The sequence below is a fragment of the Rattus norvegicus genome, chromosome 18, assembly GCF_021556685.1.
Source record: "Rattus norvegicus strain SHRSP/BbbUtx chromosome 18, alternate assembly SHRSP_T2T, whole genome shotgun sequence".
Taxonomy (NCBI): Eukaryota; Metazoa; Chordata; class Mammalia; order Rodentia; family Muridae; genus Rattus; species Rattus norvegicus.
In genome coordinates, this window is record NC_141551.1 from 3,560,476 (window position 1) to 3,587,849 (window position 27,374).

Here is a 27,374-nt window from a genome sequence, read left to right on the forward strand (position 1 = left end):
TGTCAAAACAACCAGCCTCAAGGTCTTTTTAATCTTAGCTCTTGTGATTTGAATCTCAACAACTCCCAGCAAAGCTCATGTGTTAAAATGCTAGGCGACCAGCTGGAGGGGTCATTTAATTTCCAAATTGAGTTACTTTATTCTATGTGCCTGTTTCATTTTCAGGTACGGATAGAATCTTCTCAACATCGTTTTTGAGATTAAAACCCTGACTAGTGCTTGGATATAGTGATGTATAATGCTTCTGCTTTTCCAGTCACTTTGTGAATTTCTCAACAAAACAGAGAATCACAAATTTTATTGTGCCGTCTTATTTTTTGCTCAGCATTATGCCACACTTTCTCATTCTACACTTGCCCTCAAATGACACTAGTAACCACCGCAATCCGTATCACTTTCCCCTCTGGGAACCTGCCGGTTCCGCCCCGCTTCTCCTCGAATTCGGTCCAGTTTCGAATTACCCCGGGAAATAATGATCAGAGTCAGCCTGGCTCGAGCATTCGGAGGCCACACTGGTTGGGTTCATGAGATTCGGTGACTGGGAGGAAGGAACCGGAAGGCGGTGGCCGCACAGGGAGTACCAGCTGAGAGGAAGTCAAACCCACGTCTGCCGTGCCAGGACTGGGTCAACACCAACCCTAGCCAGATGTACTTTGAGCCGGAGGGGCAGAGGCCGGAAGAACAGCCCTCCCGGGTTAGGAGCAGCCAATCAGAAGTGAGAACACTAGCATATAGGACGGAAGAGAAGCAGCCCAGTTCCGGACGCGGCCGCCGCGGCCGCCATCTGTCACCTCATCTCCGGCACCGGCAGCCGGTTGCCCGTGTCCCGCCCGTGTCCCGCCCGTGTCTTCGTCGGAGCCCGCCCTCCTCCTGTCACCTCTCGGCTCCGTTGTCGTCTCTGCCTTCTTCCCCGAATGGATCTGGTCGGAGTGTCTTCACCTGAACCCGGGCCCGCAGCAGCTTGGGGACCCAGTAAGGTAAGCAGTGGCCACGGCAAGTGAGCCGGCTCACGCCAAATGCTTGTCTCCGAAGCCAGGAGGCGTGAGTCGGGAGAACCTTGGGGCGGGACCCTGGCGGCTTCGCTCAGGCCGCCCCGGGTAGTCGGGGTCGGACTGGATCTGCGTCTTGTCTTCTCCATTTGTTCCTGGACAGGAGCGGAAAGCCCCACATGGACGCCGAGGTTTGAGGGAAAACAGCTGGCTCTTGTTTTTCACTAGCCAAGTGGGTCAGCCCAACCCTGAGAAAGCTTAGACAGAAAATTGCTTTAGGAAACTGTCGCTTTCAGACGAGTGCGGGTATCCCAATTCCGTAATGTCTTGTTTTCGACATGTTAAAAGATAAAAAGTCTAGCAGTGCCGTCCCCTTTCCAGGGGCAGTAATACTGTAAAATGGTTATGGATTTTCATGTTCCGCCGTAGGCTTGGTTTTTTCCGTACTTCTCGAATGGCAGACTACGATTCTTTTCTGTTCACGTCTGATTTTGAGCCCCCTCCTTTTCGTGTTAAACTGGTTAGGATGAAAAGACCTGTAACACTTGCTGAAAGAAATAGTGCTTCCTTTGGGGTTTGTATTCCTCAGGTTTAAGGTTGTGAAGGGAATCCACTCTTCTAAAACTTCGTGATAGTTTCTTGCATGCTACCACAGAATTCAATTATTAATCTTTTTTTAATGTTTTTTATTTTTAAGGGAAATTTTATTTCTTCTCCCACCACAATATATCCCATCAAATTTTTTCAAGCAAGATAAAAATTAAAATGTGGTTACATTCCCTTTTTGTGTTAAGTGATTGATTACAATGAGTTTCCCAATATTGATACATGAATGAATGTTTTCCATAGTGCCTGTGAAAAAAACAAAATATTTCCAAGAACCCACATACATTCATAATCTAAAAGATTAACATAGTATAAGGAAGCAAAATATTTTTCTCAGCCAGTTCTCTTACTAACAGGCTACAATTTGTGGTTACAAAAAAATGATCAATCATATTACTATTTATCTTAAAAAGTGCTCTTATAAAATCTTAAAAGAATCACAAATCTAACTTTACCATAAAAATCAATGAGTCTTTTATACTTTAAATCCACAAAATGCACACTTACTCATTAATATTTTTTAATCAATTATTAATCTTAATGGACCATTTTTTTTTAACCCAGAAAAAGAGATAATTGCCGTTGAGTTGGATTTCGGGTGTTGATGTGGAAGGGTCGGTTTTTTGAGGCAGGGTTTCTTTGTGTAGCCCTGGAACTTGCTCTGTCCATGAATCTGTCCTCTACCTCAGAGATCCACCTGCTTCTGGGACTAAAGACGTGCACCACCACTGCCAGGCTCAACTGCTCAGTTTTCTAAAAGCTGGTTTTATAAGTTTATAACCCTGTAGGAAGAGTCAGAGGCTGTGCTGTAGTTACACCTTCATGTCATTTTATCCATTTGTTTGTGAGGTTCTGACTTTGATACATAAAAGGACAAAGGTAAGCCAGGTTCTCTGAGTTTCTCCAGCAAGACACCCACAGAAGGTGGGGGAAATTCTCAGTGAAAACAGGTATTCTGAGAACATGTTTCACTTCCTAAATAAATAATACCAGATTAAACTGCCCATCACCCTCTCCTGTAAGTGTATATCATCACAACTGTAAAATCCATCCTCATCACTTAACAAAATGTGTGTTCCTGGAGGTTTTTGGTAGACAGACTACCAAAACCGGCTTCGCATAACCATTTTCTTCTCTAAGCATGGAAAGCCAGTGAGTGCCTGGGGAGGAGGAGACGCAGAGGCCCTGAGAATGCACTGTTTAACACTTTAAAGAATCACTAATGCATAGTTTAATAGGAGAGAGCTTACACTTCATTTATTTGTTGTATTTTTTTGATTGAAGTATATTAGGAAAATCCATCATGAGATATATCCTTTGATACAGATTTAGATATACATCAAATATAATTGAAGATGGGCACAGTCAAGAGAAATTCAACAGAGTTAGCGTGAGTGTGCAATTACACATTCAGTCAGCCCACAGGATGATGATGTCATCAGATCTGATGTAAACTCTGGAAAACTCTATTATACTTGAGAGAATAAAAGTTACAAAGACAAAGCATGACTTAGTAAAACCTTTGACCTCACAGTTCTGATAGGGTCCCAGTGACCTGCTCTCCCAGGGTACAAGTGACAGAATGCCACACTGCTATTACAGACAAAAAGTGATAGTCCCCCAAGACAGGGGGGACTGCCAACCAGAGGCAGAAGTTAGGAAGTGTCTAGCTCCAACAGGGAGTTGTAGAAATGAATCCATGGAACTGCTACAGACACCAAAGAGTCTGAGAAACTCAAAACCAAGAGGAGCTTAAGGAGACATGACAAATCTAATGTGGTGTCCTGGATGTAGTTCTATATCAGAAAAAGGCATTAGGGGAAAGTTAAGGAAATATTAATAAAGTATGGACTGTAGTTTTAACATATTGCCAGGCATGGTAGTGTGTGCCTGTAGTTCCAAGGCTAAATGCAAGAAAGTCAGGAGATCAAAGCCAGCCTGGGCTACCTAGTGAGGGCCATGTCTCAAAAACTGTCAGTATGTCATGTGCATAGCTGTAATCCCAGGTAGGAGATAGGAGGACTGAAGGTGGGAGGTGAAGTTTCATGGCCACTGTTGGCTCTATACTCTGTCTCCAAGAAAGGTTATATCAATTATGATGAATGTACAATTCTAGTACAAGATGTTGACCATTAGGGAAAAACCAGATGGTTTTTTCCAGAAACGTTTGACTCATTGGCTTGTTGACAATGTGTCTGGATTATTGGTTAGAAAAAGGTCTTCCTGTGAGTTGTGATCTTCTAAGACTTGCTATAAGTAGAAGACTGAGCTTTTGTTACTGTGCGTCTCTTTTGTGCCTGTCATTTTTCATTTTACTTGAGCCAGTCCTCAGATATCTTCAGTAAAAACCTTTCTATAATTGAGATGAGCAGCTAGGAACAGACACATCATTTGGAATCAAAGGAAAGAAGGCTGATTCCCCTTCAATCTGCACTAGCCAGAGACTGATGAATGTGGCCATGGTCAAGAACCTTGAGGAGCAGAGTTCAGTGGTGGAACTTCCCCAGATTAGATGATGGGACCATATCAGGGTTAAAGATTTAGGGAGCTGACTGTGGGTCTGCCACATACACTATTAGGTTTATGTACTTGGACCCAGAATACTTGAGAGAACCATTTAAAAGGTGAAAGTTTTTGGTTCATGGTTTCAGAGCTTTCAGATCATGGTCACTTGGCTGTGTTTTTGGGCCCGTAGTGAGATATGTCCTGGAAGTCAGAGCTGAGGATCTGGAAGGAAGCAGACCAGAATCCTTACGGTCTAGTTGTTTTTGGAAAACCCTCACAGGCACACCCAGAAGAGTGATTCAAGTTTGATTATATTGACAGCCACAGTTGACCTCAGGTGCACTCTGAAAGGATTGGGTGCTGCTTCTCAGATGAGCTTAATGTTGTGCATGAATATACTGATGACCAGAACTGGGAGTTGGACTTGGGCTGTCATGCTTACTCCACAGGTTTCTCTCAGCTGAGCCATCTCACCGGCCCACTGCCTCTTAAGTACTCGGTAAAAAGTCTCAAGAGGTGGACACTACATATCCCTAGTGCTAGTTCATAGGAAAAGCCTCCAGTAAAATTTCCAAGCCCCTCTCAGCAGGACTAGCCATTTGTGGAGTGTTCCCTTTCCCAAAGCTATCCTCACAGAGCCCAGGAGAATTTTGTGGGAGGCTTTTACTAGATACTTTTAAATGTTTCAATTTGATTTTAAACTGTGGAAGTCTGAAATTGTGACTGACTTAACTGAAGGAAGTTGCCTCAGTGGGAGGTGTTCCATTTGGGCTGGTTGGCAGAGATAGGGGAAGTACAGCTGTGAGTGTGAGGTTCCATAGGACGCGATCACCATGAGTGGGCAATTCTGGGTGCTGTTTATATCTATGGTCTGTGTTTTTGGACTTAATCTTTGGGGAATAGAGAAACCATTACTTCAAAATAACAAAATTCCTGCCTGACATTGTTAACTCTTCTGAGGAGTGTGTCTAATAGTTTATAGTTAATGTGTTTAGAATCTGGTGATGACAGTAGACCCTGAGCCTCAAAAATAGGCAAGGTGGAGGAAGGGCCCTGAGCAGTTTGAGATGCTGAAAGGCACCAGACCCCTGCAGCTTCAGACTACTTTTGGTTAGGTTTGCATTGTTTCCTTTGGCGTGTATCATGCAATAATTACTTGACTGTTTCTATGCTTAAGCTCTGAGCTGAGTCCTAAGGAAGAGAGTTCACATGCTGTCCTAGCTGATGACAAATTTTAGTGTTGATTCTGCACTAATGGAGCTTTCCTTTGTCTCAGTCTCTAAGCCTTTAAAATGTAGATGCTATGGTCAGATGCAGTGGCTTAATCCCAGCAGGAGAGAGGCAGAGCCTGGTCTACAAAGTTTCAGGACAACCAGAACTACAAAACAGAGACCTAATTCAAATGAGGATCCAAGAGATGGCTCCTCATCCAAGAGAAGGGTTTTATTACAGATCTGAGGGAAAGATGCTCGAGGCATCTGGAAGGGTTCGTTCACACTGGATTTGTCCATGAGTGAGGAAGAAGAGAGAAGCAAGAGGAAGGGAGAGGCAAGCGGGCCCAGGGAAGAGCCACAGCCTGAGAGACTGTGGAAAGTGCACTGCTAGAATGGCTAGGTTATACAGGAGTCCTAAACTGGGAGAAGGGGAGCCCAGCCAGTGGCCTGAAGAGGTAAGATAGGGGGCAGTGCTGGGAAGTGCCAGGAGGAGGAGGCACAGGTACTGAGACTTACCTGGGTTTCTTTGAGATCTGGCAAGACCAACCAACCAATAAAGAGGTAATGTAGCTACTCAGTTGTGCCACGATTTAAATGGGACTTAAGTATAGAACATGCTGAAATGTTATCTGCAGAGCTGGGAGTATAGCTCATGCTGTTGCCCGGAATGGCAGTCACCTGGAGTGGAGTGGACCTTGGCTTCAGTCTCTACCACTGCAAAAAGGAGTGGGGGTCGGGGGGCATGGATGGGGGGCTGCTACGTCCCTTATTGATGTTTGTGGTGAGAATACAGTCATCTGCTTTTAGAGCTTTGTGTTTGGACTGATCAGACCAAGAACCCTTTTAATTATTTTTACTTTACATGCGTGTTTGTTTATATGAGGGTATTGAATCCCCTAGAAATGGAATTACAGACAACTGTGATCTCCCATGTTCTTCCTCTGGAAGAACATCCAGTTACTGTTAACCGCTCGGCCATCTCGCTAAAACCCCAGACCAAGCATTTCTAGGTTAAAGAGCAGAAGGCCAAAGAAAGCCATGTTCTGCTCATTACAGAGAGCTTCAGTCAACTTCCAGGAAGTCTCTGTCCTCTCTAGGGGGTGCCTTCTATGAGGATGGACCAGCTCTACAGTGGCTATTGTAGGTGTGTGCAAGGGGCCATGTGTGCCTCTCTGCCTATGGCTGAGTTCAGACAAAACTCCTCTGGTTCCCTTAGGCAGGAAGTCCTTGTTGACCACCCTCAGGTTCCATCCAGGCAGCGCATCCAAGTCCGTTCTGACCCTGTCCACAGTGCTCTGGAACCTGAGCGTGCGTGGTTTTCCTATCCACTTATCTCCGGGTCTCACGTACCTCTGCGGTCTCTCCTTGGTTGAATAGTTTTGTGGCTAATTCTGTAGTAGACACTCATTAAGGAGTGAGCTCAGACAGTGAGAGTAGCACAAAGTGTGACTAAGGGGGATGTTCCTAGTAACATCTACATCTTGGTAAAAGCTCTGTACTGTGGGAATGGAGCTAAGACAAGGAGTAAATGATGAATTGGATGTTTTAGGAAAGTGTGAAATAATCTAGAGTCTGTGTTTCAGGAAAGCTGAGACAGTGACATCACTAAGGGAGGCCAGTGCTGAAGAAGAATCTCAGGGACATTATTACTCTTTTGCAATCATAATTTGTCAAGTCTGATTCACAGACTCTGGAGGTGGGCAATACATATTTTGAGGCTTCTTCTTGGTTCTATTGTAGCATGTACTCAGACATCTTAAGGAGGACTGACACGTTTATAATGAGCCATGACCTTATGCTTAGATTGGAATTAGGCAAGCTCTTGAGTAGGACTAGAATTGTAATAGTTGGTAAGGTTAATTTTTTTTCCTTTGAGACATCCTTGCTTTGTAGGGCAGACTGGCCTCAAAGTCACAGCAACCTCTTCCTTCAGCCTCCAGAACACTGGAATTACAGGAGTGCACCATCTGGATGGTCGGTCGCACAGACTATTCCCACAAGAAATCTACTAGGGAAGCTCGGTCATAAGCAGAAAGGTTTGATGAGAAGTGGGTTGGAAGGAAGGAGTTAGTTGTGCTTGAGCCTCTTGCCTCCTGTGTAATAGCCTGGTCCTTTTTCAGCCTTGAGAACACACTTACCAGAAGGCAAGGAGCAGGTTTCAGTTCATGCTCACCCTCAATAAGATTGGTATTGGGAGGTGGTCACGTGGCTCAGTGGGTAAAGACTTGCTGCCAGACCTGGTAGTCTGACTTTAGCCCAATTCCTGGGATTCACCTCCCGCCAGGTGTCCTTTGACCTAACTTTTGCCTTGTGGTGCTTGCACACTGAGTAAGCAAGTTACAATGAAATTAACAAAATAAGATGCTTTCTTTTAAAGTGAATTTTGTAAATAGCAAATCACCCATTTTGATGGTTTTAACTAGTTTAATTCTGAAAAAGATAACCTTGTTTTCAACTATTTAGCTACTATTATAAAGTTCTTCTCTTTTGTTTGAACAGTGCCCATGGGCTACCCCTCAAAACACAGTATCCTGTTCACTGGCGGAGGTGATGAGTGAAGAACTGGCCAAAGAGCTGCAGTTGGAAGAAGAAGCAGCTGCTTTCCCTGAAGCTGTGTATGTGACACACACAGCACTTGCCATAGCACAGCGTTAGAGTCTGACTGGGGCTGTCATGACAGATGAGCAAGAGTGCACACTCAGTAATGCAAAAGCAAGTGCACTGTACCGAGTTCATCCTGATTGTCAGTACAGAACAAATACCTCCGAAAATTTAGAACCCTCAGAAAAGCACTCAGAAATGTTCAGATTTTAGAGTTTTTCAGATCATAATTTTTCAGATCAAGAATAATTAGACATTTGTCATTTCAGGCTTTGGGTCTGAAAACTTCAAAATCATAAATACTTTTAGTCCCAAGCAATTCAGAGAAGAGATTCTGAGTTTGTTATCTTAGGCAAACCACTGTTTCTCTGGGTTTTGTTCCTGTTACTGCAACAGTTGAACTATTAGGGTATTGTTTTCTAGTGTTCGTTGTCTGTTTCTTCATTAGTTTTCCTTATACTCTGGCCAGATTATAGACAACAAGCATTCTGGGGTCCGTGTGGATTTCCTGACAGACCCTGTAGTGCTGTCTCCCGGCTCTCAGTCCTAGCTACGGCTCTGAGATGGTGGTGGGTGGGAGCTGACTGGACAGAAGACGGTAGCGCTGGTAGATTCTTCCCCCTTCTCAGTGGGATGTTAGTATTGCAGAGATGCTTTCTCTCACAGGCAGCAGCTGTTTGCACAGCACATCAGGTGAGCTTCTGTCACCTTATTTTGAATAGCGTTGCTGAAGGACCGTTTATTTCTGGAGAAAACATGGACACTTCCAGTGACCTGATGCTGGCTCAGATGCTACAGATGGAATTTGACAGAGAATACGATGCACAGCTTAGGCGTGAAGAAAAGAAGTTCAACGGTGACAGCAAAGGTACCAGACCTCTGTCACTCTGACATTGCCACTGGGTGGTAGGAAATGCCTGTATACATTCCTGAATAAACAGCACCCGTTTTTACCTTTAAGTTTCCATTTCATTTGAAAACTATCGGAAAGTTCATCCCTTTGAAGACAGTGACAGCTCTGAGGACGAGGTTGACTGGCAGGACACTCTCGACGATCCCTACAGACCAGGTGCTGCTTGTTTTCAGGGCATAGTTGGGAAGGGTAGAGTACGGAAGAGCAATGTCTCCAGTGAACTTGTTTAGATCCGTGTTTATCTTGGGATCTCATTTGATAATTCACTCGCTTAGAGTCAAGTGCTCTTGCCGAACTCGAGACTTTACTACTTGCTGTTCTTATAGTCTTGGCTTTTCTTAATTGCTTTCAGCAAAGCCAGTTCCTACTCCCAAAAAGGGTTTTATTGGAAAAGGAAAAGACATCACAACTAAGCATGATGAAGTAGTATGTGGAAGAAAGAACACAGCAAGAATGGAAAACGTAAGTGACAGACAGTATAATCTCTCCATCAAGAGTTCAGATACATTTAAAACCGAATTTCGTCCAGATGTGGTGCCATGCCTTTAACCCCAGTGTCAGGAGACAGAGACATGTGGTGTACATAGTGAGGTACGGGCCAGCCCAGGAGACTGAGTGAAACAGAAACACAAAACACAGAAGGAAGCCAGCGGCATTCTGATACAGCGCCGTACATTTCTAAAGCTTTATTTGCTTTTATTTATTTCATATGGCCTCACACCACATAGTTCAGGCTGGCCTCAAGCTCATGCTCCTTTTTTGTGCCTCCTCTGTACTGTGGCCACCACCTCAGCCTGCAGAGATGATCTAGATGACAGCACAAGTCCCAAACCCAGTCTGCGAAAGAGAGTTCAGTGCTGTGGAGTAAAACACATGATGGTGGTGATTTACAAGATTCTAAAATTAAGAAAGCTAGGCATGGAATCCAGCGCTTGGCAGGGAGAGGAAGGAGGATCAGGAATTAATCACCATCCTTGGCTTCATAGTGATTTCAAGGCTAGCTTGGGTACATTAGACTATGTCTTTAGAAAGAATGAATTGAGTGCTTAGTTCTCCTACATTTTTTTTTTAAAGACTTATTTATTCATTCTATGTATCTGAGTACACTGCTGCTGTCTTCAGACACACCAGAAGGGGACATCAGATCCCATTACAGATAGTTGTGAGCCACCATGTAGTTGTTGGGAATTGAACTCAGGACCTCTGAAAGAGCAGCCAGTGCCCTTAATCACAGAGCCAGCATTTTTATAGGATACAGCAGTGGGGACAAGAAAAGAACTAGAGGAAGAAGTACTTGCACTTGCTCTTCCAGAGGACCCGCTCCCAGCGCCCACATCAGGTGGTTCACAACCATCAGTATACCCCAGCTCCAGGAGATTTGATGCGTCTGGCCGCCATGGGCATTCACATTGCATGTGCTTGTGCACCCACATACAGTTAAGAGTAAATCTTAAATCCAAAAGCTCTTGGGTACTGGAGAGATAGCTCAGCAGTTTATAGTACTTGCTGCTCCTGCAGAGGACTTGGATTTGTTTACCAGCACCCACACGGTGGCTTGCAACCATCCTTATCTCTAGTTCCAAAGGATGGGATGCTCTTGGTTTCCATGGGCACAGGCACGCCTATGGTAAATTCATATAGGCAAAACACTCACACATACAAATTTAAAAAAGGAATTTTAGCTGTGTGTGAGAGAGACATAGACAGACAGGTATTGGATCCCCTGGCACTGAGTAAAGGTTACTGTGAACTTGTTTACATGGGTGCTGGAACTGACTCAGGCTCTCTGGAAGAACAAGCGTTCCTAACTGGGAAACCACTTCTCTAGTCCCAAATAAATACATCTTTTAAAGTTTTTTTTCATAAATATTGTGATCAGTAAGAATGCAGACCTTAGCACACGAAGGCTTGTCTAGTAAATATGTCACTGAGTGGTTGTTTTATACTCTTGACTGGAATAGCTCTGGAACAGTGCTGTTCAGCAGAACTTAGTGACAGGGGGACTTGTGACATGGTAATCAGCACAAACTTAAATATCCACAGGATGCCTGGCAGCTGCCTGGTTAGACTGTACCATGGAGGTGATTGTACTGTAGCAACTTAGTCCTCAAAAATAATTTATGAAGTTGGATTTTTTGTTAAGGTTTAGAGTTTGTTTAGCTTTCTGACATTGTCTTCTTTGGCATAAAAGTAAGGTACAGAGCAAACGCTGAGAGGCCTTCACCTCAGAAATGGCGAGGTGACTCTGCACAGGCTGTGCTGTCCTTTGGGCTGCACTTTCTTTGTCATTGCTCTTCTGTGTCTGGGACCCCTGCCCCGGGCCTGTGGGTTGTTTCTGCATGAGGTCATCTGTTGAGTATGAAATCTACGAGGCTAACTTGTCACCGTTGTTTCCAACATCATTGTCACCATGTGAAAACATTTAACTCCTGACTTTTCTTTGTCAGTTTGCACCTGGCTTTCAGGTTGGAGATGGAATTGGAATGGATTTAAAACTATCCAACCACGTTTTTAATGCTTTAAAACAACATGCCTACTCGGAAGAACGTCGAAGTGCCCGTCTCCATGAGAAGAAGGAACATTCCACCGCTGTAAGCATTCTTAGCACCTCCCCCATTTTGGTTGAAAAATTCATATTACAAACAGTATCTGAGGAAAAAAGAACAAAACAAAATTTCATCATTTCTCCCATCCCTTTTTCTGAAACTGGCTTTCCAAACCAATGCTACTCAAGTGATGTCACTTTGTAGCATTTTCTAGTTATTTAATCAGTGATTTAAAACACATATTACAGAGTTTTCAATTTCTAGAAGCAGTGCTTTGAGGCTCTCAGGATCTGGTGTGGCTGGGTGGCTTCTCACATGAACATGGTCTCCAGGACAGTACAGGTCCCCAGGACAGCACAGCCTTCAGCAGTGGCCAGCATCTACAGCTGGCTCACCTGCTGCTGCACCCCAGGAGCCACAGCAGTGGCCTAGGTGGCAACCACAGTAGTTGGTGGTGTGGCTGTTAAATATACGAAGCCAGGTGTCATTAGAGGCTTTAGTGGAGGTAGTAATTTTGAGCCTTCAAACCCTGACATCACCTACCAGGACCTTCAAGGACCCTAACTGGCTTAGCAGAAACAGTTGGTGACCCTTGATTTTATGAGAAGACCCTTGATTTCAAGTTTTAACGTGTTCAGAACCTGTATGAGGCTAACTCCTGGTAGTGTTGAAGTGCCCCGTCTGCCTACAGGGACTAGCCGTGTCAAGGAGTTCAGATTGAGCTCAGTGGCTCATGCATATCATCCCAGCACGTTGGAGTTTGAGGCTAACACAGCAGTATTGCCATGAGTTTCAGGGTAGCCTGGGCTTCGCAGGGATTTCCTGGCCAGCCTGGACTAGTGATATCAAAAAAAAAAAAAAAAAAAAGGAAGAAAGAAAAAAAGAGAAAAAAAAAGTTACATTAGCTGCTCTCTGGGCTAATGGAGTTGAAGAAATGTTTGGAAACTGGACATAAAAGTACAATGTGTAAACTGAATTAAACCCTGGCTGAACTGGAACTTGCTTTGTAGACCAGGCTGCCTTGAACTCAGAAATACAAATGCCTCTAAGCTCCCAAGTGCTGGGACTAATGCCATGTGTTACTACACCCATGATTTACTTAGTAATAATCTTACTGCTTCAGAATGCTATGTCCATACAGAGTTCACTGAGATGACAGGATTTGCAGCAGAGCGAGTGGTTATATGGCCTCCTTAAGCCATCTGAATGATAGTATTTGTGACTTAATTAGAATAAAGTTTTTTCCCCCAAAAAAGTTTTCTTTTAATGACAGTAATTTAGAGCATACACTGTGCATTTAGTTGAGTGTTTCAGATGATTAAAGTTCTATTTTATTACATATTTATGGGCATTTCATCTGTCTGTGTACCATGTGGGGACCTGGTACCCTTGGATTCCCTGGGACTGGAGTTACAGACAGTTATGAACTGATGTGTGGGTGCTGGGAATTGAATTCAGGTCCATTGGAAGAGCAGCCAGTTCTCTTAATGGCCTACACATTTCTCCAGCCCAGATGTGCTACATTAAAAAAAAAAAAAATCGCTTACCTAGGAAGCGCAAGGCCCTGGGTTCCGTCCCCAGCTCCGAAAAAAAGAACCAAAAAAAAAAAAAAAATGTTTTTGCCTAGTACACTGACACTTGTAACTTAATAGTCTAGTGTTTTACATTAATGAATATAATATCTATTTTGAAAATAACAAAATTACTACTCTTTAGAACACTAATCTTTTTATATTAATGAGGATAATATGTACTATTCTGGCAATAAGTGTACTTACTGAACACTTAAAAAGGGGGCCAGATAGGTGGTTCAGTATAATGTAAAGAACACGTGTTGTTCTTGCAGAGGCTCAGAGCTCCATTACCAGCACCCACATCAGGCCGTTCAAAACTGCCTTAGCACATGCACATGTACACATAAATAAAAAGAATTTAAAAACCCTGTAAGACTACGAGAGAGTTATTTAAACTTGGTTAAAGTTGGTAAAAAAAGATTTTGATTAAGTTAATATTTGGGTTTTGATTTGTTTTAATTTCCAGTTTCTTCTTTAAGGACAGAGAGCCTCATTTCAAGGTTCAGTAGTAGGGGACCCACATTGGGTACACAGGGAAAGATGTCACAAGGTTGGTACTGTCTCAGAACAGGAAGGGAGAAGCTGTTGTCTTATAGCCTGGTGTATGACTTCTGTCTTCAAAGGGTAGAAGAGTTCCCAGTGGAGGGTGGCTAGCTAGGTGGAAAAGATGCTGAGGCCAATCAAGAAAAGTCAGAGTTAGGGAAGGGGAGGGACTTTGTAGACATTGAACCTAGAGATTTACCATCCTGCCTGGGCATCCCACTTGTACCACTTACCACCTGCATTCACTGCCCCAGTCCCTATGGCTATATTTAATCTTGGCTTATGTCCTGGCAGTAGTGTGGGGGCTAGGGAGGAACACATTGCTGCTATAGAAGGAGACAGCAGGTAATGTGACCCTACTCCTCTAGTCCCTTTTCCAGTTCTGTCTCTGCAGGGGAGCTGTGGTGATGCTCCCATTCAGTTTTCTCCTATTTGTTTATCTTGGGACAAAATTGGGGGTTACTGGAGGCCAAGGGGAATATTTCAATGGACAGGAGTCCTGAACACTGTATTTGTGGCCTCCAAGACTGTGCATGGTGCCACCCAGGAGCCGTCATTGTCTCTGAACCTTGTCTACTTTAGTGTCCCACCTGGGAGGACAGGGAAGAGTGGATGAGTAAAGTGTAGAGTGCAGGACTCAAGGTTTTGCTTTCCTTGAAGAGAGTCTTTGCCAACCACATCATCATCTTCCGCAAAGTGGGGAGCCAGGGCTAGGAAGGCAGCAATGCTGTTGAGAACGAAGGGGAAGCCTTGGTCAGAGCACATACTCTTCAGGAGGCTAGGGTTCCCAATACATCAGAGCTCCCACTACGCATATCGGGGCTTATGGTGAGCTGAAGGAGAATGGGCTGTTTCTCCCTGAGGTCAGTGTGGAGGAAGCACAGAAGATGAGTGGTCATCTTCAGACATTTCCACAGCAGGCCTTGGGGGGGCCTAGCCAGGAATCAGCTTGGGCCTGAGTCCCTTACACACAATCTGTGCCCGTCTCCACACTCAGACACTTATCTCACCTACTCTGTGCCTTACCGTCTTAGGATGGTCCTTCATTGGCTCTGCTTACCTTTGGACATGGGTTACTATGGCTCTGCTGTCAGCACTTAAGTCCCTTTGGGGCTATTCCTCAAGAAACTCTGACCTTGAAAGTTTTCTGCCACAGAAACAGTGACTATGGTCCAGACTTGGGGCTGTCACCAAACCCATCCCTTTAGCCTCATGACACTGGAGCAGAAATCCAGGGGCCCCCGAGGAAAGTGTATCATTGTGATCATGCTCTAACAAGAGCCAGCTTTGCATTTGCCTTAAAGAGAGTCTTTCATGTTGACCATTTTCACTTATAGAACTTTATCTCTTACAGGAAAAAGCAGTTGATCCTAAGACACGCTTACTTATGTATAAAATGGTCAACTCTGGAATGTTGGAGACAATCACTGGCTGTATTAGTACAGGAAAGGAATCTGTTGTCTTTCATGCATATGGAGGGAGGTAAATGAAAAAACAAAACAACAACAACAAAAAAAAAAGCAAAAACAAAAAACCAGCACCGTGGTGAAAACACCTTTCCCCTCAGGACTGATGGATTTACATATAATCAAACTTAATGCTGCATAATGAGTAGAATCATTTAGAAATCATTACTATGGAAAGGTTAGGCAGTACTTTTTATTTATTTGCACTTATAAGCATTCAAATTCCTATTAATCAAGTCTTTGCCTTTAGTTTTCTTAATTATTCCTCTTTACACACATCCATAATGCACAAACATCACAATGAAGTGGATTGTTAAGGTCTAAGGAAGAGGAGAGAAGGCAGCGCAGGCGACTCCGAGTTAGAGCACAAGCTTCATGCGCAAAAGGCGCTGGGTCCAATCCCAGCACAAAACAAAACAGCCAAAAAGGAAGGAGGTGTGTGTGGGAGGGGCTTGCCTCTTTCAACCTCAGATCTGGAACAGGCTATACTCACTATGGGTATTTTGTAGAGCACAATGAGGTCATATTTTGTAATTGCTAGTATTAATCTTAATAAACATTTCTTAATATTTCAACACAGGCTTCCTTGAAATAAGACATATGACTTAATGTGCTAATTATTGAAAAGCAAACGATTGCCCATGACTAAAACTTTACAAGCAAGTGTTGAAACTTTACAAGGAAGTGTTAGAAGTGGTCTTCATCTGAACTTAAGGTTTTCCCATAAGTAACAATTTTGAGCCCAATCTTTCAGAAGTTCGTGTATGTTTATTACTTATCTGGTGCAGTGATCTTTCCCCGGTTGACATACTTTAAGGACTTTAGGTATCAGTAGACCTTTCTAGATGGAACCGTTCCTTCTTTTGAATGTGTGTGCAGCCAGTGACAGTAAGAGGCCGGATGGCACTGGCCCTGGAGCTGGAGTTACAGGTGTTAGTGAGTGTTTTGCGTGGGTGCTGGGAACCAAATTCCAGTCCTTGGAATAGAAAGCACGGCAAGTGCTCTTATCCTCCGAGCCATCTCTCCATCCACAGCCATGCTACTTGAAATGACATGGCAACATGGAGGGAGATCCTTGGATTTTGGTTTTCGAGACAGGGTTTCTGAGTGTAACCAGCCTTGGTTGTCCTGGACTTGCTTTGTAGACCAGGCTGGCCTCGAGCTCACAGAGATCTGCCTGCCTTCGAGGATCAGGATTAAAGGCATGCGGCATCACCCTTGACTTAGTCCGAGGTCTTTAAAAGAACATAAATGATAGGATTAAATCACAGACATATGTATATATTCTAAAGGGGATGATTGATTAGAGTGTCTCACAAACTGCAGTCTGATAGTTCAGCAGTAGATGCCTCCTGATAGATAGAAAGGCCAGGAATCGGAGAGTTGTTGAGTCCAGGAGACTGCATGTCTAGGAGTTCCTAGGGAGCTGCTGGTCCTCAGTCTGCACTGGAATCATGAAGAAGTAGTGTGAGGGATGGATACCTTAGCAGCAGGGTAGATCTTGCCAGCAAGACTGAGGGCAATTAGACCTTCCTCTCCCTTTTATGTGGGCTGTTACAGAAAGTCTGGGCCAGATATAGGGTGGATCTTCCTACCTAAGATGATCTGATCAAGAATAATCCCTAGCCAGGTGGTGGTGGCACATGCCTTTAATCATAGCACTTGGGAGGCAGAGGCAGGATGATCTCTGAGTTTGAGCCAGGGCTACATTGTGAGACCCTGTCCTAGCCAAAAAACAAAGAAGAGGAGGAGTAGAGGAAAAAGGAGGAGAGGAGGAGGAGGAGAACTCCTCCTCATAGCATGCTTGGTGTCAGTTGATTACAAGTACAGCAGAGTTAACACCCAAGACCAGCCACCACTCTAGAAATGTAGCCCTGTGACCGCAGTTGCCCGGGGAGAGGGAGGAAGGAAGGGGAGCTTCCTCAGCCTTATAGTCAAAGCTTCAGCTCTGTCGATGATGTTATTAACAACTCCAATTCTGTGCTAGTCAGCAGATTTCCACTTTTCCCTGACAGTAAATGTTAGAGATACAGGGAATAACACGATGCAAATGCACTGGATGTGGTAAGGGCCTTATATTGACACAGGAAGTTAGAAGGATGCACACAGGTGTTGCAGCTTCCTGTGAGGTAAGAGTTTCCTTGAGCAACAGTAAGACCCTGTACTAAGGAGAGAAGGAGCTGGTGTGGTGCCTGTAATCTCAGCACTCAGCCTAGGCTATCTGAGTCCCTGTCTCAAAAAATAAAGGCCAGAAAATTAGCAGAGGGATAGGTAACTTGCGTGAGATAAGGTTCATGGACGTGTTTTGTTAGGAGAATACTGAGGTGAATTATTTAAATTTGGACTCTATTACTGATTGTTTTAAATGTCAGGTTTTATTTACTCTGTGGGTAAACGATCCAATGATAGGAAGCTCCCCTCAAGTAGCCTAGTCTGTCTATAACATATTTAGGGTATTGGGTTCATTTCTTTGTAATCTCTTCCTGAAAATTTGTCATCCACCTTCCAGTGTGTGAGTGCCTTCCATCTGCTGGGTGTCCTTAGTGCTCAAGCTCCTGTTAGTCCCTGTTGTGACACAGCACAGTCCCCACCACCGCACCGCTGCCTTCAAGGTTATTGCTACATAGACAGCACAGATGTGTGCTGCTGTCCAAGGTTTCACTGGGGCAGTATCCTGGCTTTGACGAGAGAGCAGGGAAGTCTGGGGAAGTGACAAAGGACCTACCTGGTGTGGAAGATCAGCCTGCGCTGCACTGCAGGCTAGAGAGAGCAGCCTACGAAGCAGGGAGCTGTGGCAGGAAGGAGTGTGAATCTGGAAGGAGTCTTCTGTTTAAGCACAGTGGGAAACAAAGACGGGGTTTTTATTTTCAAAAGATGACTTGAGTTGCTAGAAGGAAAATGGATGATAAAAAAGAAAAAGGGCTTGGCTTTGGATGTGGCTCAGTACTTAATAGCATGGAGAGTCCTGGGTTCAGTCCCTATGACAGTGGAAACCCTTCCTGGCAGTGAAGTGAGGAATAGGAAGCTATGGTTAGAAAGTATAATCAGCAATCTGTGCTGTTGGATTGGACATGGGCTACTCTACAGCCAGCCTAGCCAATGTTGGTGTTATTTCCTGAGATGAGAGCCTAAGGGAAAATCAATCTAGGAAGCCATTGTTCTTGGCATGGAGAATTGAAGACACCTGCTACACATCCAGGGAAACTGAATATGGGTTGAATAAAGGGCCTGACATTGTAGAGAAAATGCGGAGCAGGTACGGAAGGGTAAGTGCTCTCCACAGGTAGAGGACATGAAGGCCTTAGATCTCACATAAGGAAAGGGGTTCCTAAAGGGGCTGAGTGGAGAAGTAGCCAGAAGAGTGTAATACACACAGGTTGCTGGCTTAGTTCAGATTCTGTCTTCTGGAAGCATTTCTCTTGCAGCTTAGCATGCCTGCAGGTATTTAGAAGTGTTGCTATAGTTCACACACCTTCTTTTCTTCCTAGTTATCGCTGTGATTCAAACCTCTTGAGTCAGCCCTGCCTCTGCCTTCCTTGCTCTTCCTACCCTAACATGCTGATCATGTGATATGCCTTCATGATTGCTGCTCCCTCTGGAGAAATGCCCGAGCTCTTTGCAGCCTGTCTCCTCCCCACCCTGTCACTCTTCTCCACCTTTGATTTCCTCTCTCTAGCCAGGACTTTACGGTACTGTTTCCTCAGAAAGGGCCCGAGTCTCTTGTGAATATGGTTCAAATCCTCCCCTTTGGCCTGGCTCTGGCACTCTCCAATGCTGGTCACCTTGTGCATCCTTGTTGTCTCTCTCCAGTGTCCATTCATACTCTTGCTTCTGCTCCCTTCCTCCTCCTGCCTCTTCATGTGCTCACAGGGCGCACTCACACCTTTTAGTCACCCTCACACAGCTGCCAAGAAAGGAATTATTTTTTAAAAGGGTTTTCTCTATATTGATTTTGTTGAGTTTTACTCCCAAATCATCCAAGGTCATAATGGTTTGTTTTAAGGAATACGTTTTCCCATTATTTGTCAAGCTTGAGTCTATAGTCATGAAACTAAACTTATATTAAAAGAAACAAAACCAACTAGGACCAGTAGTGTATGTCTATGGGTCTATATCTTGGGGAGCTGAGGCAGAAGAATCCTTTGGGTCTAGGAATTCCAGGCCATTCTAGGAAACATATCAGACCCCCCCCCCCCAGAACCTAACATTTTATTCAGATACAATACTTGAAGGTATTAAATAGAAAAGACAATACAGTTGCTGGCACCTTGAAACAAAGTTGGTGTACTTGGGCGGGATAGTCTCTCCGTGCATTGCAACTATGTCGACTTAGTTCTTCTTCTTCCCTTTCCCCTTAGCCTGGAGGATGAAAAGGAGGATGGTAAAGTTATACCAACAGAATGTGCCATCAAGGTATTTAAAACAACTCTTAATGAGTTCAAGAATCGTGACAAATACATTAAAGATGATTTCAGGTTTAAAGATCGCTTCAGTAAACTAAATCCACGTAAGATCATCCGCATGTGGGCAGAGAAGGAGATGCACAATCTCACAAGGTAAAGAAAACGGTCTTGCCGCAGGCGACCTTGGGAATTACCCTGTGTGCCCGGACCGCTAGCAGGCCAGGATCCATGCTGTCTTTTAAGCTGATTTACAGAAGAGCAAACGGCTTTGGCTTTTTAGTGCTTCATGAGACTTTTTGTCAGAAAACACTTCCATGTTTTGAACCAGAATTCCTACTTTGTAAATGAAAAGCCATTTTCCTGCGTTATTGATATTTTAAGAGAAACTAAGGCACCATCTGCCTAGACATGCTATTATTCTACGTATGAAAGTTCTCTGTTGAATATTCTTTCCGGAGAATCACAGTGCATGCAGGGCGCCTACTGCACCTATGCCAACCTTCCCACTGTTGAGTGTCCCTACCAGGGGCTCTGTCTTAACTTTTTTTTTTGTTTCCACATCTCTTGTGTAGAACATAATAGCAGCTCAATGCAGGCCCTAGTTAGGTGTTTGTTAAATTAATGGATGTTGCCTCCTGATCTTTATATTCTTAATTATTTCTTTCTATATAGAATGCAGAAGGCTGGAATTCCTTGTCCAACAGTTGTACTGCTTAAGAAGCACATTTTAGTTATGTCTTTCATTGGCCACGATCAAGTTCCAGCCCCTAAATTAAAGGAAGTAAAGCTTAGTGAAGAAGAAATGAAAGATGCCTACCACCAGACTCTCCACGTAAGTAGTACCTACCACCAGACTCTCCACGTAAGTGCCTTTGTAGCTGTGTGCACTGACGTGTGAATAGTGTGCTGTAGTCCCAGGTACACTCAGCCCAGCTCTTCACGGCCACCCTGGCGACTTTACAGCTGCCTATCTGTAACCCTCCACCCTGGGCGGCTAAAGCTGAAGGACCTCAAGTTCAAGGCCAGCTTGAACTCCTTAGTCCACCCTATCCAACAGAAAGAGTTGCTTTTGTGCTTTGTATGTTGAATGTTAGGTAACTTAAGACATTCATGGAGCAAGGGCGGGCTTCACTCTTAGCACTGCCAACTTAAAATATTAAGCCACTTTTCACTGAACTTCAGTCAAGTTTAGCAGATGGAATCCTGTGTGTCTGAGTCCTTAGAAGTTCCTTAACAGTAAAGAAAGGGCCTACAGCCACTCTCTGGAGTCAGAGGAGGCAGATGGCATCCTTCTGGCAGGATGATGGTGAAAACTGAAGACTGGAGTGACAGTTGCTGAGTCAGATGCTCCAACTGGAGTGTTGGGGTGATAGCTGAATTAGGTTCGAGGCCTCCTGCTTAAGGCAGTGTTCCTTGTCCTGCATTGCTCCTCTGGAGTGTTCTCAGTGAACACTGGAGAGGCTTACAGCGTGCATGGAGCCTTTGTGTCGTACAGCAGCAGACGGGAATATAAAAACATTGCCTAAGTCACGATCTAAGACACGAGGGGCCTGGGCTTCAGTGGTGCAGATATCCTCAGCCTTGGGGTCATCACAGGGCTCCTGGGCTCTGATGCAAACAGGAAGTGTGAGGGCAGGGAGTGGACTTAAGCCAGTATATTTCTGTGCAAGCCTAGGGCTGAGTTTGCACTCCTAGTATCCCTCTAAAAAGCCTGGTGTGTGTCTGCAATCCCAGCCCTGGGAGGAAACAGGAGGATCCCAGGCCTTGCTGGCAGGCTACTCTAGCTGAATCTGTGAGCTCCAGGTTTATAGGGAGAGAGAGACCTTGTCTCAAGACCTTGTCTCAAGGTGGAGAGCAATAGAGGAAGACACCAGACATGGACTTCTGGCTTCTACATGCGTGCACACTTACACATTCATGAACACGCATACATACAAAAAAGGATACAGTCAGGCAGGTAAACCACCTTCCACTGCTAGAAAAGAGCCATGAAAAAAAGAAATTCTTTTCTGGGTGACTGGGAAGAGACAAAATGGTCGACTTTTGTTGTTTGGTTCTGTTAGGGAGGCAAACAGTGGTTTCAATTATAAGGTTCAGTGTGTGATGCTCCTTAATTTAAAAAGGCTGTTAGTCACACGTGCCACACACTGAGAATCCCAGCACTTAGGAGTCTAAGGCAGAAAGTTTATGAGTTCAAGACCAGCCCACACTACATACCAAGACATTGGCCCACAAACAAGGACATCTCTATTCCTACCCCACCAACCCTGGTGAGAAATACTTTTCATGTGGAATTGTGTGTGCTCCACAGAGGACTCAGTGAGACACCTTTACAGAGGGAGGGACCTACCTTGGCCCCCTGCTTAGGCAACAGATCCATTTGGAATCTGACCATGGGCTGATTTTGTTGTCCCAGCAAGAAAGCAGAATGTCGCACCCTAGTTCTCTGGCAGTGCCCTGCTATCCCTCATCCTCCTAAGCAGCACTGAGGCAACAGGAGGAAGGAGGGCTCTGGTGAGGCTGTGACTCAGTTGTCGAACTTGTGCGTCCTCAGGTCCAATTCATTACTGTGACTAATAAGAAAGGAAATAAGTTTTTAACTTGTTTTTCTGGGAAGTATTGATTGAGGTGTACTTTAATCAGTAACTTAATTCATTTAGTAGAGCTCAATTAGAGCTGTGCCTTCATTCCCTCAATATCCTCTCCTTTCTCACAGTTGATGCAGCAGTTGTACAAGGAATGCACCCTTGTGCACGCCGACCTCAGCGAGTACAACATGCTGTGGCATGCTGGGAAGGTAAGTGGCACAGTTAGTTTATATCCAGGTTACATTTCCTGATGTGAGTCAGTGAGTGTAAACACATTGATTTGTGCTCTGTGTTTACTAGGTCTGGTTGATTGATGTCAGTCAGTCGGTAGAACCGACCCATCCTCATGGCCTGGAGTTCTTATTCCGTGACTGTAGGAACGTTTCACAGGTAGGCGTGCAAAGCAGTGTCTTTCAAAGGACCAACAGGTTCAAATATTTTCTCACTCCTAAGAGAACCATGTTTGTAGAAATTTAAGGAAGGGATACCAGCTCCCTTGCTGATAAGGAGATAAAGGAGACATTTTCTGAATTCATTCATGGACTCTTGAGCCTGTGACTCTCATAACCTGCTTCTAAGGTCTTAGTGCATAAACCAATGGTGGGACGTGGTAAGCCTGCTGCTTCCTGCCACGTTGCTCTGTGATAGATGAGGAGGAGCAGTGCCTGGTCACTCTCACTTCGCATTTTGCTAGCAGGAGAACCAAGTGAGAGAATAACTGTACTAGAGGTAAGCTGTGGGCTGCTTAAAAATTATAACTCATGGGGTTTAGTGAATATAGCATCTGTCTGTACGACGCCAGGCCAAAGTAATTGTACACAGGGCACCACATTTATAAGTGAAGAGGAGATATCAGCAAGCAGAGCAGGTGCTAAAGATGGACAGACGTCAAGTAGAACTTGGTCCTCTTAACCTAATGCCTGCAAAATGGTGACGGCGTTTACTGGTGTCTTGTTCATGCTGGTCTGTGAGAACTTTGCTGGTGACCGTTTGTATGCCATTGCTAGTTCTTCCAGAAGGGAGGAGTAAAGGAAGCCCTTAACGAGCGGGAGCTGTTCAATGCTGTTTCTGGCCTGAGCATCTCAGCAGACAATGAAGCTGACTTCTTAGCTGAGGTGAGTGGTGTAGCTCTCTGTCCTCTTATTGCTGCTGAGGAGCTGTCCCGGGCTCAGACTCTACCTGACCGCCCTCCAAACCCGTCTCATCCTCCTCCTCTACAGAGTTGGCAGTGTGCTTACAGTGAGGAATAGACTACTGGGCACGGCACCTGTCTTTAATCCCAGCACTCAGGAGGCAGAGACAGTACGATCTCTGAGCTCTAGGGCAGTCTGGTCTACAGAGTGTGTTCCGTGGCAGGGGTCTAAAAAGAAGGGCTGGGTAACGACACATCCCAGCTTAGTTTTCTTTCTCCAGTCTAAAGAACGAGGATGCTGACTTAGGAGTGCTCTGGGTGATATGAAAACAGGAGCTCATGGAGCCCGCCTGCCCTTTGCAGAAGGTAGCCACAGAGATTCCTCCATTGTAGTGCCAGAGCTATGGGAACAAAGAGGCAGAAAGCCAGATTCCTTCAGAGATCTCTTGATACCTTAGGATTGGACAAAAGTTAAAATATAAGAGTGACAGCTAGCTGTGAATGTCACACCCTTTAATCCCAGAGGCTGGTGGATCTTTGTGAGCTTGAGGCCACCCTGATGTACACAGAGAGTTGCAGGCTATCTAGTCTACATAGAGAAAGGATGTCTTTTAAAAAGTGCATTTCCCCAGCATTTTACCCACAAGGCAGAGAGTAGAGTCTATTTCTGAAATTCTCATGTGAAACTTGAGCTTGGCCAAGCTCTGGGGGAACCTAAGAACAGGAAGTACAGAGAGCTCACAAATGGGGTTAACACTGTCGAGTGGGAGCTGTATGGAGAACATCGCAAAACTGATCAGATTCTAGTTCCTGACTTCATATAGATACTCAGTACTGACCTTGGTAATATAATTGAGTCAGAAGCAAACAGTTATATGTACACATGTGTCACATACAGAGGGGGTAGGGAGAGGGAGGTGAGAGACAGACAGACTGACTGACAGAGACAGACTGACTCTAATTCAAGGCCAGCATCATTACTAATGGCCAGGGGTTAGAGAGGAAAAATGCCACCTTGGTCAGGTATGATCATAAAAAGTCAAAACTTGACGAGTGGATTCCATGATTGGTTCTGTAGATAGAAGCTTTGGAGAAAATGAACGAAGATCATGTTCAGAAGAATGGAAGGAAAGCAGCCTCGTTTCTGAAAGATGAAGGAAGTCCACCCATGCTGTATGCAGAGTAGTCCAGCAGAGATGGCCAGCTGCCACAGCCAGCGAGTGGGTGACCTGACAGACCAAAGCAGGAGTGGACAGCGCTGCTTCTGTGCTCCTCACTCTGACCCACGTGCCAGATGTGTGCAATTTTTAACTCGGCATTGAAAGAATAAAATGTCACTACCTCTCATCTTACAAAAAGGATAATAGAATTCTTTAACACATACAGATGTGTAGCCAAAGGAGTCTGGATTTTGCACAACTCATGATCTGAAATGTCTTGATGAGGATTTTCACATAGGCAGTGTTTCCAAACGTGGGAGGTGGGGACTGAGGTTTTTGCAGGGGAGGCTCGATGGCTGCACTGCTCCACGCCACTTGCCTCTTGCTTTCCCTGGCATCTATGGGTGAATGCTACCATTTTAAATCAGCCTTCTCAACGGCTGGACTGTGAGCCTGGAGACCCCGGTGGGTCTAGAAGTGGGCATTTGGCTTCAGACTGGATGGCGGAAGTAGACAGAAGCAGTGTGCCTGGTGGTAGACCTCGGATGTGTGGGAGTCTACATTTCCATCTCACCCAGGAAAGACAACGTGGGTTTCTGAAAGATAAATAGAGAAGGATTTCTTAACTAAATTTTAAAACTTTCAGGTTTTCTTCATTTAGGTTAAATGGTTGGGATGTAATTCATCTACATTTATAATGAAATATAAAGTATCTGGAAGGGCAGAATGTAAGAATTGTATCTGATACAGTTTAAGAAGGCAATGAAACATTTCAGTTTACATTTCCCTAAAATTGTTCACATATTGATTGCTAATCATTTGGAGAGAAATAGAACAAAGTAACTAGAGAACTTAAATAAGTGGAAGACAAAGTAATGAATTAACCAGCAACTCAGCTGTTGGCCTCTTTGCCCGTCTTCACCCTGGCTGGACTCAGCTTGAGAAGGGGAGGGAGCCTTGTTCTGAAGACCAGTGGCTGCTTGCTCTCACCTCATTACCCCATTCCAGGAGTCACAGTGGATCCACTAAACACCTAACTTTCTGTCCGGTTATAAAGAGTAAATGTAATTTATATTTGAAAGGTTTTAACATTATTTAAATGGCCAGCTATGTTCTTTCTAGACTATTTATCTTTGTTTCTGTTATACTGCTTTCAATTGCATTCCAGAGGAGTGGGAATTTAGGTGACTCCTCCACTTACGCGATGTTTGCCACTCCACACAGAGTTAAATGATGACTAAGTATTGGCTGGACGGAAATCCCAGAAAACTCATTTGGAACAATCATTTAAAACTTTGTTTGCTTTCTTGACATATTCTTTCTCAAACCATTGCCTGGAGTGTGCTATGAACTTGCCTTTCAAGAAATTAAAAATGAAGAGATCATTTTAGAATTGGTTCACTGTGTGGTTAATTCTTAGTCCTTATTTTAATGTCCTGGCACCAAGGCCCCCCTTTCTATAGTGAAGTGTAAGTGCGCGCGCGCACGCGCACACACACACACACACACACACACACACACACACACACACACATGATTTCTGTTTTGAGTTTTACTAACAATGCTCTATACATACTTTTTTTCCCTTTTGTGAGTTCAGGACATTTTTCATATAGCTGGATGTTGTAGGAGATACTAATTTGATAAGTAATTTAGTAAAGTGTATATATGTTTGTAATAGGAATATTTTGCCTTATTTTATTGATTGTGGAGATCTATATCTGTATATAGAGCTACATATATATCTATAAAAATAAGTTACCAACACAAGGTGATTGGAGAGAATTTGTCTCAATAAGATAATTCATTACTAGTTTCCTTTATATGAAGAGTCAGATTCCAGTACTTAGAAGGTAGAGGTAGGCAGATCTCTGAGTTTGAGGCCAACCTCATATGTATAATGAAGTTAAACTCTGGATTGTGCTTGCACACACCTTTAACCCTGGCAACAGGATGGGCTGAGGCAGGAGAATTGCTACAAGTTTAAGACCAGCCTTAGAGTCTGCCTAAGAACAAAATGGATGGACAAAGCAAACTGAAGTTGGGCAAAGGCTGACTGGGACTGGAGAGTCTACTTTCAAAGTGGTCTCACTTCTCTATGGGAGGGAAGTTTCATCCATGCTGTCTCAGGGTGATAGGACTTGAAGAGGAAATCACACCTATTTATTGAGTACACACTTTACACAGCACAGAGCACTCAAAAAAAAAAAAAAGTTAAACTCTGGATTTGAACTTGCACTGGCAGAAGCAGGCAGATTTTTTTTCTCCAAAAACAAAAGCTATCCTGAGTCATTGGACAAAGGCCACTGTGGTGATTTAGAGGAGAATGGCCCCCATAGGTTCACGTTTGAATATTTGGCTCACAGTTTGGGGAGGATGAGGTGGCGTGGCCTTGGAGGAGGTATGTCACTGTGGGTTGGCTTTGAGGTCTTAAAAGCCTACACCAGGCCCAGGTGTCTGCTGCCCTGGGGTCTGGGTGTAAAGCTCTCAGCTACTGCCCCAGCATCATGCCTCTGCTTCCTGCCATGACCATCATGGGCTAATCTTCTAAGACTGTAAGCAAGCTTCCAATTAAACGTTTCCTGTTCTGAGTTGCCTAGGTCATGGTCTCTTCACAGTAATAGACCAGTAACCAAGACAGCCATTGAGTCTGAGGAAAAGGAGACTAGGCAAGGGCCTAGTCATGGCCATATGACTAGGAAGAGAAAGTTCAACAAGGCAGATTTTTACAGATTTCTTCCAGCCGTGGTTCAGGAAGGGTGCCCTCCCCCATGCTGGAGTTCATCTCCCTCTTGGGAAGGTTACAAGTGTTTCTTGGAGAGGTTGCTAAATAGCTTTCTCAGAACACAAAGGCAGAGTGGCATGTTGGGAGTGGCATGTTTTGCACCCTTTCATTTGACTGCTGGGACAATAGCTACTTGCAGGCTATTGTCTGCTCAGTCTTTGGAAGGCAGCAGTCTCTCCAGGGTCCTGGCTGAGTCTCCTTATAACATGGCAGCTGGTTTTCCCTAGAGTGGGGGATATAGAACAATAGATAAAGAGTCACAAAGGCTTATTTAAAAAAAATTGTAGATCCTTTTCTCCCTTCCCTTTCGTCTTTCCAAAACCTCCCATGCCTCCTTAATTTCGTTCAA

The 27,374-nt window shown here is 44.4% G+C and overlaps 1 protein-coding gene and 1 long non-coding RNA gene across 4 annotated transcripts; one reads left to right on the top strand and one right to left on the bottom strand.

The window, feature by feature from the left end:
• On the top strand, window positions 1-25,635 carry Riok3 (RIO kinase 3). 3 transcript variants are annotated; one of them, NM_001108423.1, is given in 13 exon segments: window positions 1-977; window positions 7,814-7,929; window positions 8,638-8,783; window positions 8,877-8,984; window positions 9,181-9,290; window positions 11,276-11,419; window positions 14,846-14,973; window positions 19,316-19,513; window positions 20,033-20,192; window positions 22,077-22,157; window positions 22,249-22,338; window positions 22,956-23,063; window positions 24,159-25,635. In NM_001108423.1, coding segments are annotated over 13 exon segments (1,560 nt in total). In that variant the 5' UTR covers window positions 1-914; the 3' UTR covers window positions 24,267-25,635.
• LOC147999654 (uncharacterized) lies at window positions 11,539-15,018 on the bottom strand. Its single transcript, XR_015642766.1, has 2 exons — window positions 12,972-15,018; window positions 11,539-12,892 (listed from the first exon to the last, which is right to left on the bottom strand). It is a non-coding gene; the product is annotated as an uncharacterized LOC147999654 (long non-coding RNA).
• Window positions 25,636-27,374: the final 1,739 nt, after the last annotated feature.

Coding starts and splice junctions, on each gene's coding strand:
- Riok3 (XM_087593029.1), top strand. CDS start 915: ATGGATCTGGTCGGAGTGTCTTCACCTGAACCCGGGCCCGCAGCAGCT. Junction 9,291..11,275: donor ACACAGCAAGAATGGAAAAC/GTAAGTGACAGA, acceptor TTTCTTTGTCAG/TTTGCACCTGGCTTTCAGGT. Junction 22,158..22,248: donor TGCTGTGGCATGCTGGGAAG/GTAAGTGGCACA, acceptor TGTGTTTACTAG/GTCTGGTTGATTGATGTCAG.